Source organism: Bos indicus, chromosome 3 (assembly GCF_029378745.1).
Source record: "Bos indicus isolate NIAB-ARS_2022 breed Sahiwal x Tharparkar chromosome 3, NIAB-ARS_B.indTharparkar_mat_pri_1.0, whole genome shotgun sequence".
Taxonomy (NCBI): Eukaryota; Metazoa; Chordata; class Mammalia; order Artiodactyla; family Bovidae; genus Bos; species Bos indicus.
This window is the reverse complement of record NC_091762.1, coordinates 35,258,564-35,281,300: the sequence shown is the minus strand read 5'-3', so window position 1 is coordinate 35,281,300 and position 22,737 is coordinate 35,258,564. Positions and strand designations below refer to the sequence as shown.

The 22,737-nt window shown below is 38.3% G+C and overlaps 1 protein-coding gene across 4 annotated transcripts in view; it reads right to left on the bottom strand.

The window, feature by feature from the left end:
* The window catches only part of LOC109556790 (mitochondrial adenyl nucleotide antiporter SLC25A24-like), a 45,372-nt gene that overhangs the window by 2,966 nt on the left and 19,669 nt on the right, over nt 1-22,737 (bottom strand). For all 4 annotated transcript variants that reach the window (XM_070786001.1, XM_070786000.1, XM_070786002.1 and 1 more), the window contains 3 exons: nt 15,388-15,540; nt 14,459-14,566; nt 8,280-8,447 (listed from right to left, as the gene is read on the bottom strand). In XM_070786001.1, coding sequence (XP_070642102.1) covers nt 8,280-8,447; nt 14,459-14,566; nt 15,388-15,540 — 429 coding nt within the window. The remainder of the gene's footprint in view (nt 1-8,279; nt 8,448-14,458; nt 14,567-15,387; nt 15,541-22,737) is intronic.

Below are 22,737 nucleotides of genomic sequence, written 5' to 3'. Positions count from 1 at the left end.
GAAGGCTGAGCGCTGAAGAATTGATGCTTTTGAACTGTGGTGATGAAGACTCTTGAGAGTCCCTTTGACAGCAAGGAGATCAAAGCAATCAATCCAAAATTTCAAAGGAAATCAGTCCTGAATATTCATTGGAAGGACTGATGGTGAAGCTGAAGCTCCAATACTTTGGCCACCTGATTCGAAGAGCCAACTCACTGAAGGCAGGAGGAGAAGGGGACGATGGAGGATGAGATGGTCGGATGGCATCACCAACTCAATGGACATGAGTTTGAGCAAGCTCCAGGAGATGGTGAAGGACAGGGAAGCTTGGCATGCTGCAGTCCATGGGGTCTCAGAGGGTCAGACATGACTGAGCAACTGAACAACAATAGTTAATTTACGATGTTGTGTTAATTTCTTCTGTACAGCAAAGTGACTTAGTTATACACATATATACATTTTTTATATTCTTTTCCATTATAATTTATCCCAGGATATTTAATATAGTTTCCTGTACTATACAGTAGTACCTTGTTGTTTATACATGCTATATATAATAGTTTGCAACTATTAACCCCAAACTCCCGGTCCCACTCTCACCTATCATCCCTCCCCCTTAGCAACCACAAGTCTGTTCTCTATATCTGTGACTGTTTCTGTTTCATAGATAGGTTCATTTGTGCCATATCTTAGATTCCACATGAAAGTGATGGCATATGGTATTTGTCTTTCTCTTTCTAGCTTACTTCACTTAGTCTGATAATCTCTAGTTGCATCCATGTTGCTGCAAATGACTACAAATCATTCTTTTAATGGCTGAGTAGTATTCCACTGTATATATGTACTACATCTTCTTTATCCATTCATCTGTTGATAGTTGTTCAGGTTGGTTCCATGTTTTGGATATTGTAAATAGTGCTGCTATGGACACAGGTGTCGGTGGTTTAGTCGCTAAGTCGTGTCCGACTCTTGTGACCTCGTGGATTGTAGCCTGCTAGGCACCCCTGTCCATGGGATTCTCCAGGCAAGAATACTGGAGTGGGTTTCCATTTCCTTCTCCAGAGGAGCTTCCCCACCCAGGAATTAAACCTGGGTTTCCTGCATTGCAGGCAGATGCTTTACCGACTGAGCTATGAGGGAAGCCATGAACATAGGGGTGCATGTACATTTTTGAATTTTAATTTTCTCCAGATATATGCCCAGGAGTAGAAATGCGGGATCATTCTATTTTTAGTTTTCTGAGGAACCTCCATACTGTTCTCCAGAAAGTGGCTGCACCAACTTAATTCTCACCAACAGTGTAGGGGGGTTCCCTTTTCTCTACATCCTTTCTAGATTTATTATTTGTAGATTTTTTTTAATGATGGCCATTCTGACTGGTGTGAGGTGATACCTCATTGTAGTTTGATTTACCTTTCTCTAATAGTGATAGAGCATTGTTTCATTGCCTATTGGCCATCTGTATGTCTTCTTTAGAGAAATGTCTATTTGGGTCTTCTGTACATATTTCCCTTGATCATTTAGTCTCCCAACATATCAAAGACCATTTTCTCAAGCTTTGTCCATTATCCTAGATGGACTTCTTCTAACACTGTGTGTGTGCTTAGTTGCTCAGTCAATCCTAAAAATCATATGGAAATATGAGGGACTCAGGATAGCCCAAACAATTCGGAGAGAAAAAAGAAAAATCTAGAGAAGTCACATTTTCTAATTTCAAACTTACTAGAGAACCACACCAATTAAGGCAGCTGTGGTTCTCGTGTAAGGACAGATATACTGATCAATGAAATAGAATTTGAGGGTTCAGAAGTAAACCTTTAACATGTATGGTTAACTTCAATAATATTGCCAAGCCCATCCAGTGGAGAAAATAGTCTTTTCAACAAATGTTATTGATACAACTGGATATCCACATGCAAAAGAATGGAGTTAAACCCCTGCCTAACACCATATTGAATTAATTCAAAATGCATAGTAGACCTAAAGTAAGAGTTAAAAACGTAAAACCCTTAGAATATATAAATCTTCTGTGTTCTTGGACTAGGCAGTGGTTTCTTATATATGACACCAAATACAATAGTAACAAAAGAAATAATAAATAAATTTGACTTCATCAAAATTTAAAACTTTTCTGTAAAAGATAATACATGGAATGGAAGAAAATAATTGCAGATCAAATATCTAAGGCACTTGTACCTATTATATGCAAAGAACTACAACTAAACAAGAAAAAAAAACAAATTAATAATGGACAACAATACCACTTTCTATTCACAAAGATAACAAAATCAAGAAGACAGATAATAACAAGTGTTGGCAAGGATGTGGAGAACTCAGAACCCTCATTCACCGCTGGTGGAAATTAAATGGTATAGCCACTTTGGAAAACAGTTTGGCAGTTCTTCAAGAGGTTAAACATAGAGTTATCTAATGACACAGCAATTCTACTCCTAGATACATATCCAAGAGAATGAAAACATATGTCTATACAAAAACTTGTACTCAATTTCATAACACCATTACTCATAATAGTAAAAAAGTAGAAATAGCTAATTGTCCATTAACTGATGAATGAGGCAAACAAGAGATAGTATACCCATATAATGGAATAATATTCAGAAAAAAGGAGCAGTGGCTGCACTGGCGCAGGAGGGCCGAGAGGAGCTACTCCACGTTCAAGGTCAGGAGGGGCGGCAGTGAGGAGATACCTCTAGTCCAAGATAAGAAGCAGCGGCTGCACTTTGCTGGAGCAGCTGTGAAGAGATACCCCACGTCCAAGGTAAGAGAAACCCAAGTAAGACGGTAGGTGTTGCGAGAGGGCATCAGAGGGCAGACACACTGAAATCATAATCACAGAAAACTAGTCAATCTGATCACACGGACCACAGCCTTCTCTAACTCAATGAAACTAAGCCATGCCGTGTGGGGCCACCCAAGATGGGCGGGTCATAGTGGAGAGGTCTGACAGAATGTGGTCCACTGGAGAAGGGAATGGCAAACAACTTCAGTATTCTTGCCTTGAGAACCCCATGAACAGTATGAAAAGGCAAAATGATAGGATACGGAAAGATGAACTTCCCAGGTCAGTAGGTGCCCAATACGCTACTGGAGATCAGTGGAGAAATAACTCCAGAGAGAACGAAAGGATGAAGCAAAAGCAAAAACAATACCCAGCTGTGGATGTGACTGGTGATAAAAGCAAGGTCTGATGCTGTAAAGAGCAATATTGCATAGGAACCTGAAATGTTAGGTCCATGAATCAAGGCAAATTGGAAGTGGTCAAACAGGAGATGGCAAGAGTGAACGTCAACATTCTAGGAATCAGTGAACCAAAATGGACTGGAATGGGTGAATTTAACTCAGATGACCATTATATCTACTACTGTGGGCAGGAATCCCTTAGAAGAAATGGAGTAGCCTTCATGGTTAACAAAAGAGTCCAATATGCAGTACTTGGATGCAATCTCAAAAACGACAGAATGATCTCTGTTCACTTCCAAGGCAAACCATTCAATATCACAGTAATCCAAGTCTATGCCCCAACTGGTAATGCTGAAGAAGCTGAAGTTGAATGGTTCTATGAATACCTACAAGACCTTTTAGAACTAACACCCAAAAAAGATGAACTTTTCATTATAGGGGACTGGATGCAAAAGTAGGAAGTCAAGAAACACCTGGAGTAACAGGCAAATTGGCCCTGGAGTACGGAATGAAGCAGGGCAAAGGCTAATAGAGTTTTGCCAAGAGAATGCACTGGTCATAGCAAACACCCTCTTTCAACAACACAAGAGAAGACTCTACACATGGACATCACCAGATGGTCGACACCAAAATCAGATTGATTATATTCTTTGCAGCCAAAGATGGAGATGCTCTATACAGTCAGCAAAAACAAGACCGGGAGCTGACTGTGACTCAGATCATGAACTCCTTATTGCCAAATTCAGACTTAAAATTGAAGAAAGTGGGGAAAACCACTAGACCATTCAGGTATGACCTAAATCAAATCCCTTATGATTATACAGTGGAAGTGAGAAATAGATGTAAGGGACTAGATCTGATAGATAGAGTGCCTGATGAACTATGGACGGAGGTTCATGCATTGTACAGGAGACAGGGATCAAGACCATCCCCATGGAAAAGAAATGCAAAAAAAGCAAAATGGCTGTCTGAGGAGGCCTTACAAATAGCTTGAAAAGAAGAGAAGCGAAAGGCAAACGAGAAAAGGAAAGATATAAGCATCTGAATGCAGAGTTCCAAAGAATAGCAAGAAGAGATAAGAAAGCCTTCCTCAGCAATCAATGCAAAGAAATAGAGGAAAACAACAGAATAGGAAAGACTAGAGATCTCTCCCACCCCACTCCAGTACTCTTGCCTGGAAAATCCCATGGGCAGAGGAGCCTGGTGGGCTGCCGTCTATGGGGTCGCACAGAGTCGGACACGACTGAAGTGACTTAGCAGTAGTAGCAGAGATCTCTTCAAGAAAATTAGAGATACCAAGGGAAAATTTCATGCAAAGATGGGCTCGATAAAGGACAGAAATGGTAGGGACCTAACAGAACCAGAAGATATTAATAAGAGGCGGCAAGAATACACAGAATAACTATACAAAAAAGATCTTCATGACCCAGATAATCACGATGGTGTGATCACTCACCTAGAGCCAGACATCCTGGAATGTGAAGTCAAGTGGGCCTTAGGAAGAATCACTACGAACAAAGCTAGTGGAGGTGATGGAATTCCAGTTGAGCTATTTCAAATCCTTAAAGATGATGCTGTGAAAGTGCTACACTCAATATGCCAGCAAATTTGGAAAACTCAGCTGTGGCCACAGGACTGGAAAAGGTCAGTTTTCATTCCAATCCCAAAGAAAGGCAATGCCAAAGAATGCTCAAACTACCGCACAATTGCAGCCATCTCACATGATAGTAAACTAACGCTCAAAATTCTCCAAGCCAGGCTTCAGCAATATGTGAACCATGAACTTCCAGATGTTTCAAGCTGGATTCAGAAAAGGCAGAGGAACCAGAGATCAAATTGTCAACATCTGCTGGATCATGGAAAAAGCAACACAGTTTCAGAAAAATATCTATCTCTGCTTAATTGACTATGCCAAAGCCTTTGACTGTGTGGATCACAATAAACTGTGGAAAATTCTGTAAGAGATGGGAATCCCAGATCACCTGACCTGCCTCTTGAGAAACCTATACGCAGGTCAGGAAGCAACAGTTAGAACTGGACATGGAAAAACAGACTGGTTCCAAATAGGTAAAGGAGTACATCAAGGATGTATATTGACACCCTGCTTATTTAACTTACATGCAGAGTACATCATAAGAAATGCTGGGCTGGAAGAAGCACAGCTGGAATTAAGATTGCCGGGAGAAATATCAATCACCTCAGATATGCAGATGACACCACCCTTATGGCAGAAAATGAAGAGGAACTAAAAAGCCTCTTGATGAAACTGAAAGAGGAGTGTGAAAAAGTTGGCTTAAAGCTCAACATTCAGAAAACGAAGATCATGGCATCTGGTCCCATCACTTCATGGCAAATAGATGGGGAAACAGTGGAAACAGTGTCAGACTTTATTTTGGGGGGCTCGAAAAACACTGCAGATGGTGATTGCAGCCATGAAATTAAAAGACGCTTACTCCTTGGAAGGAATGTTATGACCAAACTAGATAGCACGTTCAAAAGCAGAGACATTACTTTGCTAACAAAGGTCCGTCTAGTCAAGGCTACGGTTTTTCCAGTGGTCATGTATGGATGTGAGAGTTGGACTGTGAAGAAGGCTGAGCAACAAAGAATTGATGCTTTTGAACTGTGGTGTTGGAGAAGACTCTTGAGAGTCCCTTGGACTGCAAGGAGATCCAACCAGTCCATTATAAAGGAGATCAGTCCTGGGTGTTCTTTGGAAGGAATGATGCTAAAGCTGAAACTCCAGTACTTTGGCCACCTCACGTGAAGAGTTGACTCATTGGAAAAGACTCTGATGCTGGGAGGGATTGGGGGCAGGAGGAGAAGGGGACGACAGAGGATGAGATGGCTGGATTGGCATCACGGACTCAATGGACGTGAGTTTGAGTGAACTCCGGGAGTTGGTGATGGACAGGGAGGCCTGGCGTGCTGCAATTCATGGGGTCGCAAATAGTCGGACACGACTGAGTGATTGAACTGAACAGAACTGATTCAGAAAAAAAGAATGAAATGCTGATAAATGCTATAATATGGATGAAACTTGAAACCATATTTCTGAGTGAAAAGAAGCCAGTCATAAAACATTACATGCTGTATAATTACATTTATATGAAGTGTCCTGACTGGACAAATCTATAGACACAGAATACAAATTAGTGGTTTCCAGGGAGTGGAGGAGTTGGATGTGGGGAGTTATTCCTAATGAGTACAGGGTTTCTTTTAGGAGTGATAAAAATGTTATTGAATTAAATAGTAGGGATGGTTGTACAACCTGTGACTATATTGAACTGTACACTTTAAAATGGTATATGAATTATATCTCAATAAAGTTTTTATGATAGAAAATCTTGTCAGCTATGGCATTCCTATGCCCAGAGTCTTCCAACAGTTTCCCATTTCACCTAGAGCAAAAATTAAAGTCCCTTCTACAATCTGCAAGGTCTTGAGAAATCTGCCCCAACCCAGCAGATCTCTGACTTTATCTCCTACTAATCTCTTCTGGCTTACTCTGCTCCAGCTGCACAGGTATGCATCCACCCTAAATGTCCTCTTTGTACGTGTATGTGTGGCTCAACCCCCTCACATCCTCTGGTCTTTACTCAGAAGGTATCTTTTCAGGAAGCCCTTCCAGTCACTAAACTATCTACTCTCCTTTCCTGCTTCATTTTTCTTCACAACCCTATTACTACCATATGCCATGCTTCGAAAGTTTATTGTGTGTCTCAGAGTGAAAGAATGTTGATCTCCCTACAGATAGGACTTTCTGTCTCTTCTGTTTGGTGTACCTAGAACAGAGCGTGGTACATGCAACTCAGTAATTATTTATTGAATGAATACATCCTCACTTTTAAGGTGAGAGGATTCAGGCACAGAGAGGTTAAGCAAATTATGAAGCCATAATTTGTACTCGAGCAGTCTGAGTCCACAATCCTAACTGCTATCCTCAGTTCAGTTCAGTTTAGTGGCTCAGTCGTGTCCGACTCTTTGTGACCCCATGAATTGCAGCACGCCAGGCCTCCCTGTCCATCACTAACTCCCGGAGTGCACTCAGACTCACGTCCATCGGGTCTGTGATGCCATCCAGCCATCTCATCCTCTGTCCTCCCCTTCTCCTCCTGCCCCCAATCCCTCCCAGCGCCAGAGTCTTTTCCAGTGAGTCAACTCTTTGCATGAGGTGGCAAAGTACTGGAGTTTCAGCTTTAGCATCATTCCTTCCAAAGAAATTCCAGGGCTGATCTTCAGAATGGACTGGTTGGATCTCCTTGCAGTCCAAGGGACTCTCAAGAGTCTTCTCCAACACCACAGTTCAAAAGCGTCAATTCTTCAGCGCTCAGCCTTCTTCACAGTCCAACTCTCACATCCATATATGACTGCTATCCTAACGGATAAGAATTAATAAGTTTGGTGGGTTGGAAGGTACTCAGGATTACTAAAAAAGGAGGGAGTTGTACAGTGAATGTCATGCTTGATGGTCTGTTAGGATCAGCCACAGAGAATGACCAAAGTGAAACTGGACACTACTAACAGAGAAAAAAAGGTCATTATTATTTTGCACTCCTACTTTCCTCCCCAGAAAAGAACTTCCATTCTTCTCTTCCTTTTTCTGAATCAAGTGACTATAATTGATTTGGAATAGATGATTACTATAACCAGAAATTATTCACGAGGAACCCCAGAACAGAAGTAACATGAGCCAAATCAGACTTCTGACACTAGGAAAAAATGGGGAGCAAAACAGCATCATTCAATCTCCCTGGTGGTCTGAAGATCAGGAGAGAGGTTTTAAAAACAGCTGCAAGTTACTGACATACCAGCTATAGAAACCCAGCAACAGATGGAGTCACTAAGGTGGAGTGGGTTGTGTGCAGGGAAAGGAAAGGAAAGGTCAAGGTCAATACTTACAGAAAACAAGCTTATAGAAAACAATACTTATAGAAACAATCCTGAGAAAGAGAAGCCAGAAAAACAAACTGTAAAAAGAAAAATATGTTTTCTATTCACTCAGTTTTAGATGTATTTTTGATTTAAATTTTTTTCAATTGTATTATATTTTCAGATCTAATAAATCTGATGTAAGGCCATCATAGAAACAAACTCACCTCATAAACAGTGATATCTACACCCGCATATGGTATGACAGTCAGAAGACTAGGAATGTAGCCTTTGTAAAAGCCTGTAATCTTTTCAAGCTTCCAGATCTTCCTGGCACAGTCCAATAGCCCAGAGTACTGTCCAGTTTTACTTACAGCCAAATTAGTTTTTAAAACCTGAATGTAAAAGAATGTTATAGGGTCATTGATCAGTTACCCAACCCAGGGCAATCCTATAAAGTGTGAGCTACAGTTAGAAATTTCTATTTTCTATATTAGAATTTAGAAAGAGAAAACAATCTTAGGTCAAACTGTATTTTCAATGACAGTATACCTGCTATCATTTTCCTACTTATTCTTGGAATATTTTACTTCTGCATACTACTATGTAACAGTCCATGGGGTCACAAAGAGTTGGACACAACTGAGCGACTGAGCACACACACATACACACACATGTTACAAATACAGTGCTTAAATACAAATACAGTGCTTTTACCAAATTCCTGAACTTAACTTTGCAGGAAGATAAAGTATCTGAATCCAGCTGTTCTTCTTTCTGTCTAAATTACATACTAGTGAGCCACAGCTATTATTGCACTGTAAGTCAGATAAGGAACCCAAAATAGAATATAATTGGACCAACCGCTATGGAAAACAAGTTTGAGGTTCCTCAAAAAATTAAAAGAAGATCTACCCTGCTGCTGCTGCTGCTAAGTCGCTTCAGTCATGTCCGACTCTGTGCGACCCCAGAGAAGGCAGCCCAGCAGGCACCCCCGTCCCTGGTATTCTCCAGGCAAGAACACTGGAGTGGGTTGCCATTTCCTTCTCCAATGCATGAAAGTGAAAAGTGAAAGTGAAGTTGCTCAGTCGTGTCCGACGCTCAGCGACTCCGTGGACTGCAGCCTTCCAGGCTCCTCTGTCCATGGGATTTTCCAGGCAAGAGTACTGGAGTGGGGTGCCATTGCCTTCTATGACCCAGCAATTCTTCTTCTGGTTATAATACACAAAAGAAATGAAAACAGGATTTCAAAGAGATACATGCACTACTATGTTTGTATGTTTAGCACTATTCTGTAGCACTATTCACAACAGCCAAGATACGGAAATAAGCTCATCAACAGATATATATATGCATATATATCTTCTTTGTCTGTTCATATATATACATATATGTATATAATAGAATGTTATTCACCTATGAAAAAGGAGGACATTCTGCCATGTGTAGTGTGCTAAGTGAAATAAATCAGACAGAGGAAGACAAGTACAGTACAGTATCACATATATGTTTAATCTAAAAAGCCAAACTTGCAAAAACAGAGTAAAATGGTGGTTACCAGGGCATAAGAGGTGGGGCAGGTAAGATAGATGCAATTTAAGGGTACAAACTTGCAACAAGTAATAATTAAGCTCTAGAGGAAATGGCAACCCACTCCAGTGTTCTTGCCTGGAGAATCCTAGGGACGGGGGAGCCTGGTGGGCTGCCGTCTATGGGGTTGGACAGAGTCGGACACGACTGAAGCAACTTAGCAGCAGCAGTAGCAGAGATCGAACACACAGTATAGTGAATACAGACAACAATCTTGTACTATAATCAACCATCTTGCTGAGAGACTCAGATCAGATCAGATCAGTCGCTCAGTTGTGTCCGACTCTTTGCTGAAAGACTAGAACTTATTTATTCCAACCACTAAAAAGAAAGAATAACTATGAGTATGATTGTAGTGCTAAATATTGCTATAATATATAAATGTATCAAATTAACTGTTGAACACCTTAAATTTACATAATACTATGTGTCAGATAGGTTCAGGAAAGAAACCTAAAAGAAAAATGAAGCTCCTACAACCTCCATCTCCAACATAAGTATCCTAATAAACTGATATTAGGATTTCACAAACATCAAAACATGTATACATATACACACAGCTTGTGAATGGCAGTAGGTTTTTTAAACCATATATATATATATATATATATATATATATATATATATACACACACACACATATAAGAACACACACACAAATACCAACTCACTCAGTCGTGTCTGACTCTTTGCAACCCCATGGACTGTAGCCTACCAGGCTCGTCTGTCCATGGGATTTTCCAGGCAATAGTACTGGAGTGGATTGCCATTTCCTTCTCCAACACAAAGAAAGACCCAAAAAATAGAAAATAAAAGACTAAGGAACTTATCCAGGTGAAAGAATGTTAAAGAGACCTGACACGTGATCTGAATTGGATCTGGAAAAAGAAATTACTATAAAGACAATTATTAGAACAATTAACAATTAATTACATTTCAATAAGGACTGTGGATTAGATAATAGTATTGTACTGCTGATAAATTTCCTGATTTTGACAATATATAAAAGAAAGTTCTTCATTCTAAGGAAATTCACACCGAAATTTTTAAAGGTAAAGGGACACAACGTTTCCAACTTTCTCTCTCTCTACACAAATACACACACGCGCGCACACACACACACACCTGTATGGAGAAAGGCAAAATGTTTATTGAAATTTGTGTAGAGTATCCAGAGTTTCCTTGGACTAATGGAAAACACAGAAAACTCTGCTGACATTGAAGTTTAGCATGAAATAAGCTGTTTCTTTACAAGTGGGAAAGAAACTTGGTGAGCCTTAATTGTTATACTATTTATTCATTTTTCATTGAGAAATGCTATGATAGAAATGTATTTGCAGGAATCTCCTTATCTCCTACTAGATCAGTTGCTTCTTTACTGTGCATATATAAAGCTACACAATCTGAAAGACATACTGCTTATCCTAGATTATATATAAATACTGCCAGATAAACACAGGTCAATTTATACTTTGAAGAGAAAATAATCTTAAAATTCAAAAACCACATGGAAAATCTGTATTGTTTTTAAAAATTGGATGTTTCATTCTTATAAAAAGAGTAAAGAAGTATCATCATGACAGAAAAATATATTCTGAATGTATTTAAATTTTATACATCTGCTCTGACTCATAGCTCTAAAATTAATCACCTTCATGATTAATCCAGGGTCTCTGGGTGTTCCTTGTATTCATTAACTTGAAATTTATAAAAAATAAATAATAGCAAAACAAATCAGAGACTTTAAAACAAAAATAATTTAAATCCTCAGAGGAATTCAAGATTATATTTCATCTAGGAGGACAGTTCAATATTTGCAAATCAATCAATGTCACACATTACATGAACATTGAAGGATAAAAAATCATGTGATCATCTCAAGATGCAGAAAAAACTTCTGATAAAATTCAACATATATTTATGATAAAACTCCCAAGAAAGTGGGCATAGAGGGAATATACCTCAACATAATAATGGCCATATAAGACAAACTTGTTGCCAACATCATACTCAATGGTGAAAAGCTAAGATCAGGAACAAGAAAAAGATGCTCACTAAACCACTTTTATTCAATATAGTATTGGAAGTCCTAGCCACAGTAGTCAGTGGATCTAAATTGGAAAGAAGTAAAACTGTCATTGTTTGCAGGTGAGATGATACTATATAGAAAATACTAAAAAGCTGACACCAAGGAAAGTACTAAAATTCATAAAGGAATTCAGTAAAGTTACAGAATATAAAATTATCATCCAGGGCTTTCCTGGTGGCCCAATGGTTAGGAATCCACCTGCCAAAGCAATTTTTAAAATTGACATGTGGAAACATAATTGTTGGTATTTCTTTACATTGACAATAAACTAACAGAAAGAGAAAATTAGAAAACAACCCATTTACAATTGCATCAAAAATAATGAAATACCTAGGAATAAATCTAACCAAAAAGATAAAGGACTTGTACCAGAAAACTGTAAGACACTGATAAAAGAAACTAAAGACAGCACAAACAAATGGGAAGATAACTATGCTCATGGATTAGAAGAATTAATATTATTAATATGACTATGTTACTCAAGGCAATCTACAAATTTGGTGTAGGCTCTATCAAAATACCAATTGCATTTTTCACAGAACTAGGACAAATACAATTTTTAAATTTGTATGGGAACACAAAATACCATAAATAGCCAAAACAATCTTGAGAAAGAAGAAGAAAGCCAGAGGTAACATACCCCTTGGTTTCAAACTATACTACAAAGCTACAGCAAACAAAACAGTATGGTGCTGGACCCAAAACAGACACATAAATCAATGGAAGAGGATAGAGAGTCAAGAAATAAACCCATATTTATATGGCTAATTATAAATAATGCCAGAGGAGGCAAGATGTTGGAGGTACAATGCAGAAAAGACAGCCATCTCAATAAAAGGTGCTGGGAAGACTGGACAGTTATATGCAAAAGAGTCAACCCAGACTACTTTGTCACATCATTTACAAAAATAAACTCCAAATGGATTAAAGATTTAAATTTAAGTCTTGAAACTATAAAACTCCTAGAAGAAAATATAGGCAGTGTACACTTTGACATCAGTCTTAGCAATATTTTTTGTATATGTCTCCTCAGGCAAAGGGAAACAAAAGCAAAAATAAACAGATGAAATTACATTAAATCAAAGGGCTTTTTCACAACAAAGGAAGCTATCAACAAAACAAAAAGGCAGCCTACTGAATGGGAGAAGATATCTGCAAATTATATATCTGATAAGGGGTTGATATCCAAAATATACAAAGAACTCATACAATTCAACATCAATCTCCCCACCAAAAAAATGGACAGAAGACCTGAGTAGACATTTTTCCAAAGAAGACATACAGATGACCAACAAACATGAAAGGATACTCAGTATCACAAATCATCAGAGAAATGAAAATCAAAACTATAATGAGATATCACCTCACACCTATCAGAATGGCTATCATCAAGAGACATCAAATAACAAGTGTTGGCAAGGATGTGAAGAAAGCGAACCCTTGAGCACTGTTGGTGGGAATATAAATTGGTGCAGCCACTATGGAAAACAGTACAGAAGTTCTTCAAAGAAACCTAAAGATAGAACTACCATACGATCCAGCAATACCACTTTTGGGTGTTTTTCTGAAGACAGCAAAAACCCTAATTTGAAAAGATATATGCACCCCTATGTTCATTGCAGCATTATTTACAATAGCCAATATATGGAAGCAACCAAAGTGTCCATCAATAAATCAATGGATAAAGAATACATATATATATACAGAAAGATCAAAAAGAAAAGCAAAATCCAAAATTATTTAATAGTAGATTTCCCAGAGCCGGGAAAAAGATCATTAAAAAGATCTGAAATTAACTGATGAAAGAAAAGGGTCAGAATCTACACATTTCATGATAAAATTTCAGGAAAACAAGAATTAAAAGAAACTCTTAAGAGTTTCCAGATTATTTAATAAGAGTAATGTAAAGTGGTTGGATATAAGTTTAACTTAAAAATTCAGGAGTTTTCATATATACAAACAGTAAACATTAGCAAAATCTAATGAAATACATTAATAGCAACAAATACCACAATGTATCTAGTAATAAAAGCCTCAAATGCACAAGACCTGTATAAGAAAATTATAAACTTTATCAAATAATACAAGAAAAGATCTAAATGGAAAGGAAGACATATCTCATTGCTGGGCAAAAAAGAAATTCAATATTATAATTGTCATTTCTTCCCCAAATTCACTAAATACAACTAAGAGTCAAAATCCCAATTTGGTTTACTTTGGTTTTTTTAAGAAACTTGGCAAGCCAATTCTAATGTTCATATAGAAGGGAAAATGCAAGAAAATAACAACAACAAAATGTCCCATTGGCAGATGAATGGATAAAGAACATGTGGTATGTGTGTGTGTGTGCATATATATATATGCACACACACACAGATACACGCAACAGAATGTTACTTAGCCATCAAAAAGAATGAAATAATGCCATTTGCAACAATATGGATGGACCTAGATATTATCATACTTAGCAAAGTCAGAAAGACAAATACTATATCACTTATATAAGTATTATATTTACTTATATATTTATATTTTAGTAAAATAAAATATGATACAAATCAAAGCAACAGAAATGCCAGCTTAGATATCACAGATCTGGTAACACTGCCCTAGCAACAGATTTTCTCTACTCAATAGCTACTAATAATAAGAGGATTCTGGCTCATTTGAAAAAAAATTAGCCATAATTTCCATTAAGGATAACAGATCTTTTTCAATAGCACTTACCTCTAAGGGGTAAATAAAAGACTGAGAAGTGGCACCAGCCAAAGAAGCAGAAGCAAACTTCTCAAGTATTCCTAATTCGCCTCCTTCAGAAGAAAGATACTCTTTATACTGTATTAACAAGAGTTCAAAGATATGTTAGCATTGAAAAAGTTCAAAGAGGCATGCAAGTCATTCAATATCAGTGGATACCCAGGCATTTAATTTATAGTTTAAAACTATAATCCACATTTTCGTGCTGCTTAGTCACTCAGTCATGTCCAACTCTGCGATTCCACAGACTATAGCCCACCAGGCTCTTCTATCCATGAGATTTCCCAGGCAAGAATACTGGAGTGGGTTGCCATATCCTCTTCCAGGGGATCCTCCTGACCCAGGAATCGAACCCGTGTCTCTTGCATTACCTAGTACCTAAATATAGTCATGTATATTAGATAGGAGGCCTCAACCTTAACAGTAGAGACTTTATCTTGTACCTCAGTTTGCTTAGAATAAGACATACAGCAAATAAGGTATATAGCAAACATTCAACAAGTGTTGATTATGATAAGCAATAAATATAAAGAAAATGGAAAATTCTGAGATGGAAACAACTGAGAACCTTATGCAATATGTTTTGATGGCAGCCATGTTATAATGAAGCAACATGACATGACAAATAAACCCGTGTTCTTGCCTGGAGAATCCCGTGGAGAGAGGAGCCTGGCAGGCTACAGTCCACGGGGTCACAAAGAGCTGGACATGACTGAAGCAACTTAACACACACACACAATTATATAATAATAATATAATTACATAACTTTATAGTAATGTTCCAACACAGATAAACAACTACTTCCCTTTGTTTTGTAATAACCCCAACTGATTTTTTAAAAAGTAAAACTGAATAACATGCCCTTGTTAATAAATGTCATAGGCAGTGTGGTTTTTACCTGTTCATAAGACCAGATCTTAACAGCTATTTCAGGAGCAAGCTTGAAAACATTCATAGCATTTCCTCTCCACAAAGAAATGACTCCACCCTCTTTCATCATCTCTATTAAATGGCTCATTATCTTCACATTCTTTGTTTCTAAACTCTGAGCCTTGAAAAGGAAAGGAAGAATTTTGAAAATCACAATACGATTTGAAGAACTTTGAAAACCACATATTGTAATTTTCATGTGATTGGCAGGACAGAGTTGAAGTTCCTAAAATATGGAAGGTCTCTCCTGTTGGGGAAACAGCAGCTGTTGGGGTGATTAGACAGCTTTTGAGCCATGTTTATTTTAATCCCTGCACTATAGCTTAAGAAGAGGACACCTTACACAGGGGACACAAGATTATGCTGCAGACATAGTTGCTTTGTTGCCCCCTCCTCAGAGGGATGAACAATGACTCTCCCATCAGGAAGAGTGAAATTGGGTGTACATTTCAAGAGAAGTGTCAGGGAAGCAACATTTCTGAAAAGTTAAGGCCACAGAAACTCAGAGAACTTATTGCTAACAATTGGCTATGAGGCCTTTAACAAGGGTGATCAGTGTGGTCAGTGAAAGCAGAGAAAAGAAAGCGGAATCCAACTAACTCTGTGGCCAAAATCTGAAACCTTTTCCAGGGCACATATTAGAAAAGAGATATACACTTGTCTTAAGACAGTATCAGAGAATGTGCTCTAGACATTGACTATACTGTATTAACATGAGAAAAATTAAACCCAGAGCAATATGACTCAACATGTGAATGAAGATAATGGGAAAAATAAAAGATAATTCAACAAATATAGTCCAGTAAAAGAAGCTACAAAAGTGGTTTTAAAATAAGAGGTATTAAAGAGCTATATATCTGTTTTTAAGGAGACTGGCAGCAGTCTGATGGCTGTAGTATGATAGTTGCATACCTAGTAAATGTGGAGGGGATCAGCAGGCTCATTGTAAAACATATGAAGAGAAAAGGAGGAAAAACTGACCAAAAATGAAAAAAAAAAACAAAAACAAAAAACAAGAACCAGTATGAAGATAATTACCAACTCTCTATTGAGGAGAAAAAGACACAACTCAGAATGATACCTGTATTTTACAGCCATAGTAATAAATAGGTTTACTTTAATTTGTGCAATAAATCTATAAAAGAGAGTTAAAATTCAGTCAACATAGAACATAAGGAAATCTTTCTGAACTGGCTTGTATACAGTCACTGAGCTAAGCCCTTGCATACCCACTCTCTCCTGCACCAGTCACTCTAGCTTCAGGGAGTCCCAGGTAGACTCCACTTTAAATGGGTGCCTGCCTAGGTGACCATTAATCAGTCTACCTACGTGCCTTCCTACCAGCCAACTGCCCTCCTGCGTCATCCCTTGGCCTCTCTGTTCAGAGCATTAGTAAGATAAAAATACAAGTGACAAGATTCATTTCAGTATTTAGATCCTTTTGGAAATTTTGGTGCACCAATTATTGTCTCTCTTGCCAGCAAAATCTTTTATAAAATAATATAACCTGATGTTTGGGAGGATACAGGGAAACAGGTAGTTTCATACAGTACTAGGAAAAGTAATGTATGATAAATGTGACTACATATCAAAAGCCTTATGGAGTAACCATCATAGTCAACAAAAGAGTCTGAAATGCAGTACTTGGATGCAATCTCAAAAACAACTGAATGATCTCTGTTCGTTTTCAGGGAAACCATTCAATGTCACGGTAATCCAAGTCTATGCCCCAACCAGTAATGCTGAAGAAGCTGAAGTTGAACGGTTCTACGAAGACCTACAAGACATTTTAGAAATAACACCCAAAAAAAGATGTCCTTTTCATTATAGGGGACTGGAATACAAAAGTAGGAATTCAAGAAACACCTGGAGTAACAGGCAAATGAAGCAGGGCAGAGGCTAATAGAGTTTTCCCAAGAGAAACCACTGGTCATAGCAAATACCCTCTTCCAACAACACAAGAGAAGACACTACACATGGACATCACCAGATGGTGGACACCAAAATCAGACTGATTATATTATTTGCAGCCAAAGATGGAGAAGCTCTATACAGTCAGCAAAAACAAGACTGGGAGCTGACTGTGGCTCAGATCATGAACTCCTTATTGCCAAATTCAGACTGAAATTGAAGAAGTAGGGAAAACCACTAGACCATTCAGGTATGACCTAAATCAAATCCCTTATGATTACACAGTGGAAGTAAGAAATAGATTTAAGGGACTAGATCTGATAGACAGAGTGCCTGATAAACTATGGATGGAAGTATGTGACATTGCACAGGAGACAGGAATCAAGACCATCCCCAAGAAAAAAAAATGCAAAAAAGCAAAATGGCTGTCTGACAAGGCCTTACAAATAGCTGTGAAAAGAAGGGAAGCAAAAAGCAAAGGAGAAAGGGAAAGATATACCCGTTTGAATGCAGAGTTCCAAAGAATAGCAAGGAGAAATAAGAAAGCCTACCTCAGCAATCAATGCAAAGAAACAGAGGAAAACAATAGAATGGGAAAGACTGGAGATCACTTCAAGAAAATTAGAGATACCAAGGGAACATTTCATGCAAAGATGGGCTCAATAAAGGACAGAAATGGTATGGACCTAACAGAAGCAGAAGATATTAAGAAAAAGTGGCAAGAATACACAGAAAAACTGTACAAAAAAGATCTTCATGACCAGACAATAACGATGGTGTGACCACTCACCTAGAGCCAGACATCCTGGAATGTGAAGTCAAGTGGGCCTTAGGAAGCATCACTACGAACAAAGCTAGTGGAGGTGATGGAATTCCAGTTGAGCTATTTCAAATCCTGAAAGATGATGCTGTGAAAGTGCTGCACTCAATATGCCAGCAAATTTGGAAAACTCAGCAATGGTCACAGGACTGGACAAGGTAAGTTTTCTTTCCAATACCAAAGAAAGGCAATGACAAAGAATGCTCAAACTACTGCACGACTGCACTCATCTCACACACTAGTAAAGTAATGCTCAAAATTCTCCAAGCCAGGTTTTAGCAATACGTAAGCCACGAACTTCTAGATGTTCAAGTGCGTTTTAGAAAAGACAGAGGAACCATAGATCAAATTACCAACATCCACTGGATCATCAAAAAAGCAAGAGAGTTCCAGAAAACCATCTATCTCTGCTTTATTGACTATGCCAAAGCCTTGACTGTGTGGATCACAATAAACTGTGGAAAATTCTGAAAGAGATGGCAATACCAGACCACCTGACCTGCCTCTTGAGAAACCTATATGCAGGTCAGGAAGCAACAGTTAGAACTGGACATGGAACAACAGACTGGTTCCAAATAAGACAAGGAGTAAGTCAAGGCTGTATATTGTCACCCTGCTTATTTAATTTATATGCAGAGTACATCATAAGAAACGCTTGGCTGGAAGAAGCACAAGCTGGAATCAAGATTGTCAAGAGAAATATCAATAACCTCAGATACGCAGATGACACCACCCTTATGGCAGAAAGTGAAGAACTAAAGAGCCTCTTGATGAAAGTGAAAGAGAAGAGTGAAAAAGTTGGCTTAAAGCTCAACATTCAGAAAACTAAGATCATGGCATCCCGTCCCATCACTTCACAGCAAATAGATGGGGAAATAGTGGCATACTTTTATTTTTTGGGGCTCCAAAATCACTGCAGGTGGTGACTGCAGCCATGAAATTAAAAGACGCTTACTACTTGGAAGGAAAGTTATGACCAACCTAGACAGCATATTAAAATGCAGAGACATTACTTTGCCAACAAAGGTCTGTCTAGTCAAGGCTATGGTTTTTCCAGTGGTCATGTATGGATGTGAGAGTTGGACTACAAAGAAAGCTGAGCACCAAAGAATTTATGCTTTTGAACTGTGGTGTTGGAGAAGACTCTTGAGCATCCCTTGGCCTGCAAGGAGATCCAACCAGTCCATCCTAAAGGAGATCAGTTCTGGTGTTCATTGGAAGGACTGATGTTGAAGCTGAAACTCCAATATTTTGGCCACCTGATGTGAAGAGCTGACTCATTTGAAAAGACTTTGATGCTGGGAAAGATTGAGGGCAGGAGGAGAAGGGACGACAGAGAATGAGATGGTTGGATGGCATTACCGTCTCAACGGGCACGAGTTTGGGTAAACTCTGGGAGTTGGTGATGGACAGGGAGGCCTGGCGTGCTGCAGTTCACGTGGTCGGCAAAGAGTCGGAGATAACTGAGTGACTAAACTGAACTGAACTGATGTATAGAATTCACTTGCAGTAATGGCAAGCTGGGTAATAAGGAAGGAATGTACTTCCAAGTAAGGATAACTGAAAAAGCCAATGGCATATTTATTTCTTAAAGTTTTCTTAAAGGTATCCATGAGCTAACAAGACAGAGACGTATTCCAAGGCCAGTATCTAGGAGAGAAGAGAAAATCCAGAAAGGTAGGATTAGCACTCAACTGTATTTCTGGACCCAGAAAAAACAATTATAAAGTTAACTCATTGTTTTGTTGCCTCACTGGGTTAACAGAAAACAAAAGACAAAGCTCAGGGCTCACTGAAGGTATAGGTCTCTGAAGAACCATCTACACTTTAAACTGGGACTTTGCAGGTCTATCCCCTTATGGTAAGGGTAAACCAGAAGAAACCAGCCTCTGCAAGGACTTATAGCATGGCTTTGTATCAGCTGGGTGGTTCTGGGAACTTCAAGACTCAAATCTGAATTAAATAATGTGATCCCAGATTGATAGTCCTCCCAAGCACCTAACAGAAACAAATAAAAATCTAGTCTCAAGTTGGATATCATCATCGTAGTTCCTCAAGTTATTACTCCAAGTGATATTTTAAAAAACAACATCAAAAACTAATGGAGGGGGGAAAAAGTAGAATAACTTTAAAAAATATAAGTGAAGGCAAGAAAGAAAATAAGAAAATCTTAGAACATGCAGGACAAATAGAAAGCATAAAATAAGATGGCAGCCTTGAACAAAATATCAGTAAGTATACCAACAGTTAAATGAAATAAGTCTTCCAGTTTAAAATATAACAAAATCCAGGAAATTCCCTGTCAGTCCAGTGGTAAGGACTCTGTGATTTCACTGCCGAGGGCCTGGTTCAATCCACAGTAGAACTAAGATCCTGCAAGCCATGCTGGCAAGCCAAACAAATGAAAAATATATAAAATAAAATAAAAACCACCTATATGCCATTTACCTGTAACTTATCTAAAACATACAAATGCTGAAAGCCTGAAAGTAAAAGAAGGACAATGGATATATAACACAAATCCCAAGCAAGAGTAGGGAGTGCATCTATATTAATGTCAGACAAAACAGAACTAAAGGCATTCACAGAGACAAAGATCACTTTACAGTGACAAAAGGTTCAATTCACCATGAGTATTCTAATTTTTAGCGTCAATGTATATGAAGGAAAAGTGACAGTGCTACAAGCAGAGCAGGGCTAGACCTGAGAAGGGCTGCTGCCCCCTGGTCCTCTATCTCAGCGTCCCAGAGCAGAGAGGTGGAGAGTGCGGAGTGCAGAAGCTTAAGCCTGCCCTACACAGAAGAAGAGTGAAGCTGATAATGAGACTACAAAAAAAACGTGTGGAGTTTTCAAAAGGCTGACTCACAGGGATTTATTTCTTGTGGTCATTCCTTGATTTTCTTGGTGACAGAAAGACAATGCAAATAAACAGATGTATAAATTCCTTTTATAACAGAAATTCTGATTTGCTAAGAGAGTAGATTTGAAAACTCATCAGAAGAAAAAAATGTAACTATATATGGTGATGGATGTTAACTAGATTTATTGTGGTGATCATTTGCAATGCATACCTATACTGAATCATTATACTGTACACATAAAACTAATATAATAAGTCAATTATATCTCAATTTGTAAAAAAAGAAAAAAATCTGTGGGAGAAACATAGCTAGAAAACACAACTGCAGAAGAAATCTATACAAGCTACCTAAAATATCCATTCTTCATTTTTAATATAAAAGAACAATAAAGGGTCATAATATATGTGAAGGAGGAAAGGCAGCATAGAACCCAAAACTAAGATAAACAGAATAATTAAATCCACAGAAAATAGCGACAATTTAGGAAACTACAGTTAACTAAAACAAAACAACATAAAGAACCCTGTAATGTCCTCAGAAAGAATCAAGATGATATTGAATTCATTTTAAGAAATACCAAACAAGAAAAGACACTATGAAAAAAGATCAATCAAAAGGATAAAAAGAGCTCTCAGAAATTTAAACTGTGATTACTAAAATAAGAAGTTCAATAGAAGGGTTAAAAAACAGTACTGAAGAAATGTCCTAGAATGTCAAGTAAAATGACATAGTAATAAAAATATTTATGAAAAGATAAGAGTGCAATGCAGGAGACCCAAGCTCAATCTCTGGGTCAGGAGATCCTCTGGAGAAGAGAATGACAACCCACACTGGTATTCTTGCCTGGAAAATCCCATGGACAGAGGAATCTGGCAGGCTACAGTCCATTGGGTCACAAAAAGTCAGACACAACTGAGCAACTAACACACACACACACACACACAAGCTGCATGGAGGTCTGGAGGTACCACACTCAACCATTCAACCAGAAGAATTCCAGAGAGAATAAAGTGAAGAAAACTAAGGAGGAAACACTAGAATACACTAATGCTGAGGAATGACCTAAGTTTACGGTTAAGAAGAGCCCACCAAGTGTCAAGCACAATGGGTTGAAAAGAACCTACCTAAACTCACATTGTACAATTTCAGAATACCCAACGTAGTACTTAGTTGCTCAGTCATGTCCAACTTTTTGAGATTCTTTGGATTGTAGCCTGCCAGGCTCCTCTATCCATGGGATTTTTTTTTTTTTTCTATCAGTGGGATTTTTCAAGCAAAAATACTGGAGTCAGTTGCCATTTCCTCCTCCAGGGGATCTTCCCCACCCAGGAACCTGACCTGTGTCTCCTGTGTCTTCTGCATTGCAGGCAGATTCTTTGCATGCTGAGCCATTGGGAAAGCCCAAGGTAGAGGCATGACTAAATGCTTCCAGAGAGGAAAACCAAGTAATCTACAAAATATCAAAATGGCATCAGACTTTTCAGAAGTAACACTGAATGCTAGAAAATAATAGCACAATGCCTTAAGAAGTTCTAAGGGAAAGCATTTTTGACCTTGATGTCCATATTCTGCCAAACTGCCAATCAAAGAGAAAAGAAAAATAAAATAATTTTAGACATGTAAGATACTGACTTTTAGAAAAAGTGGTAGAATGGCCCCACATGTTTATTTCCTCGTCCTCCCAAAACCACACAAAAACGATAGTAAAGTAACAAAGCAGGCAATA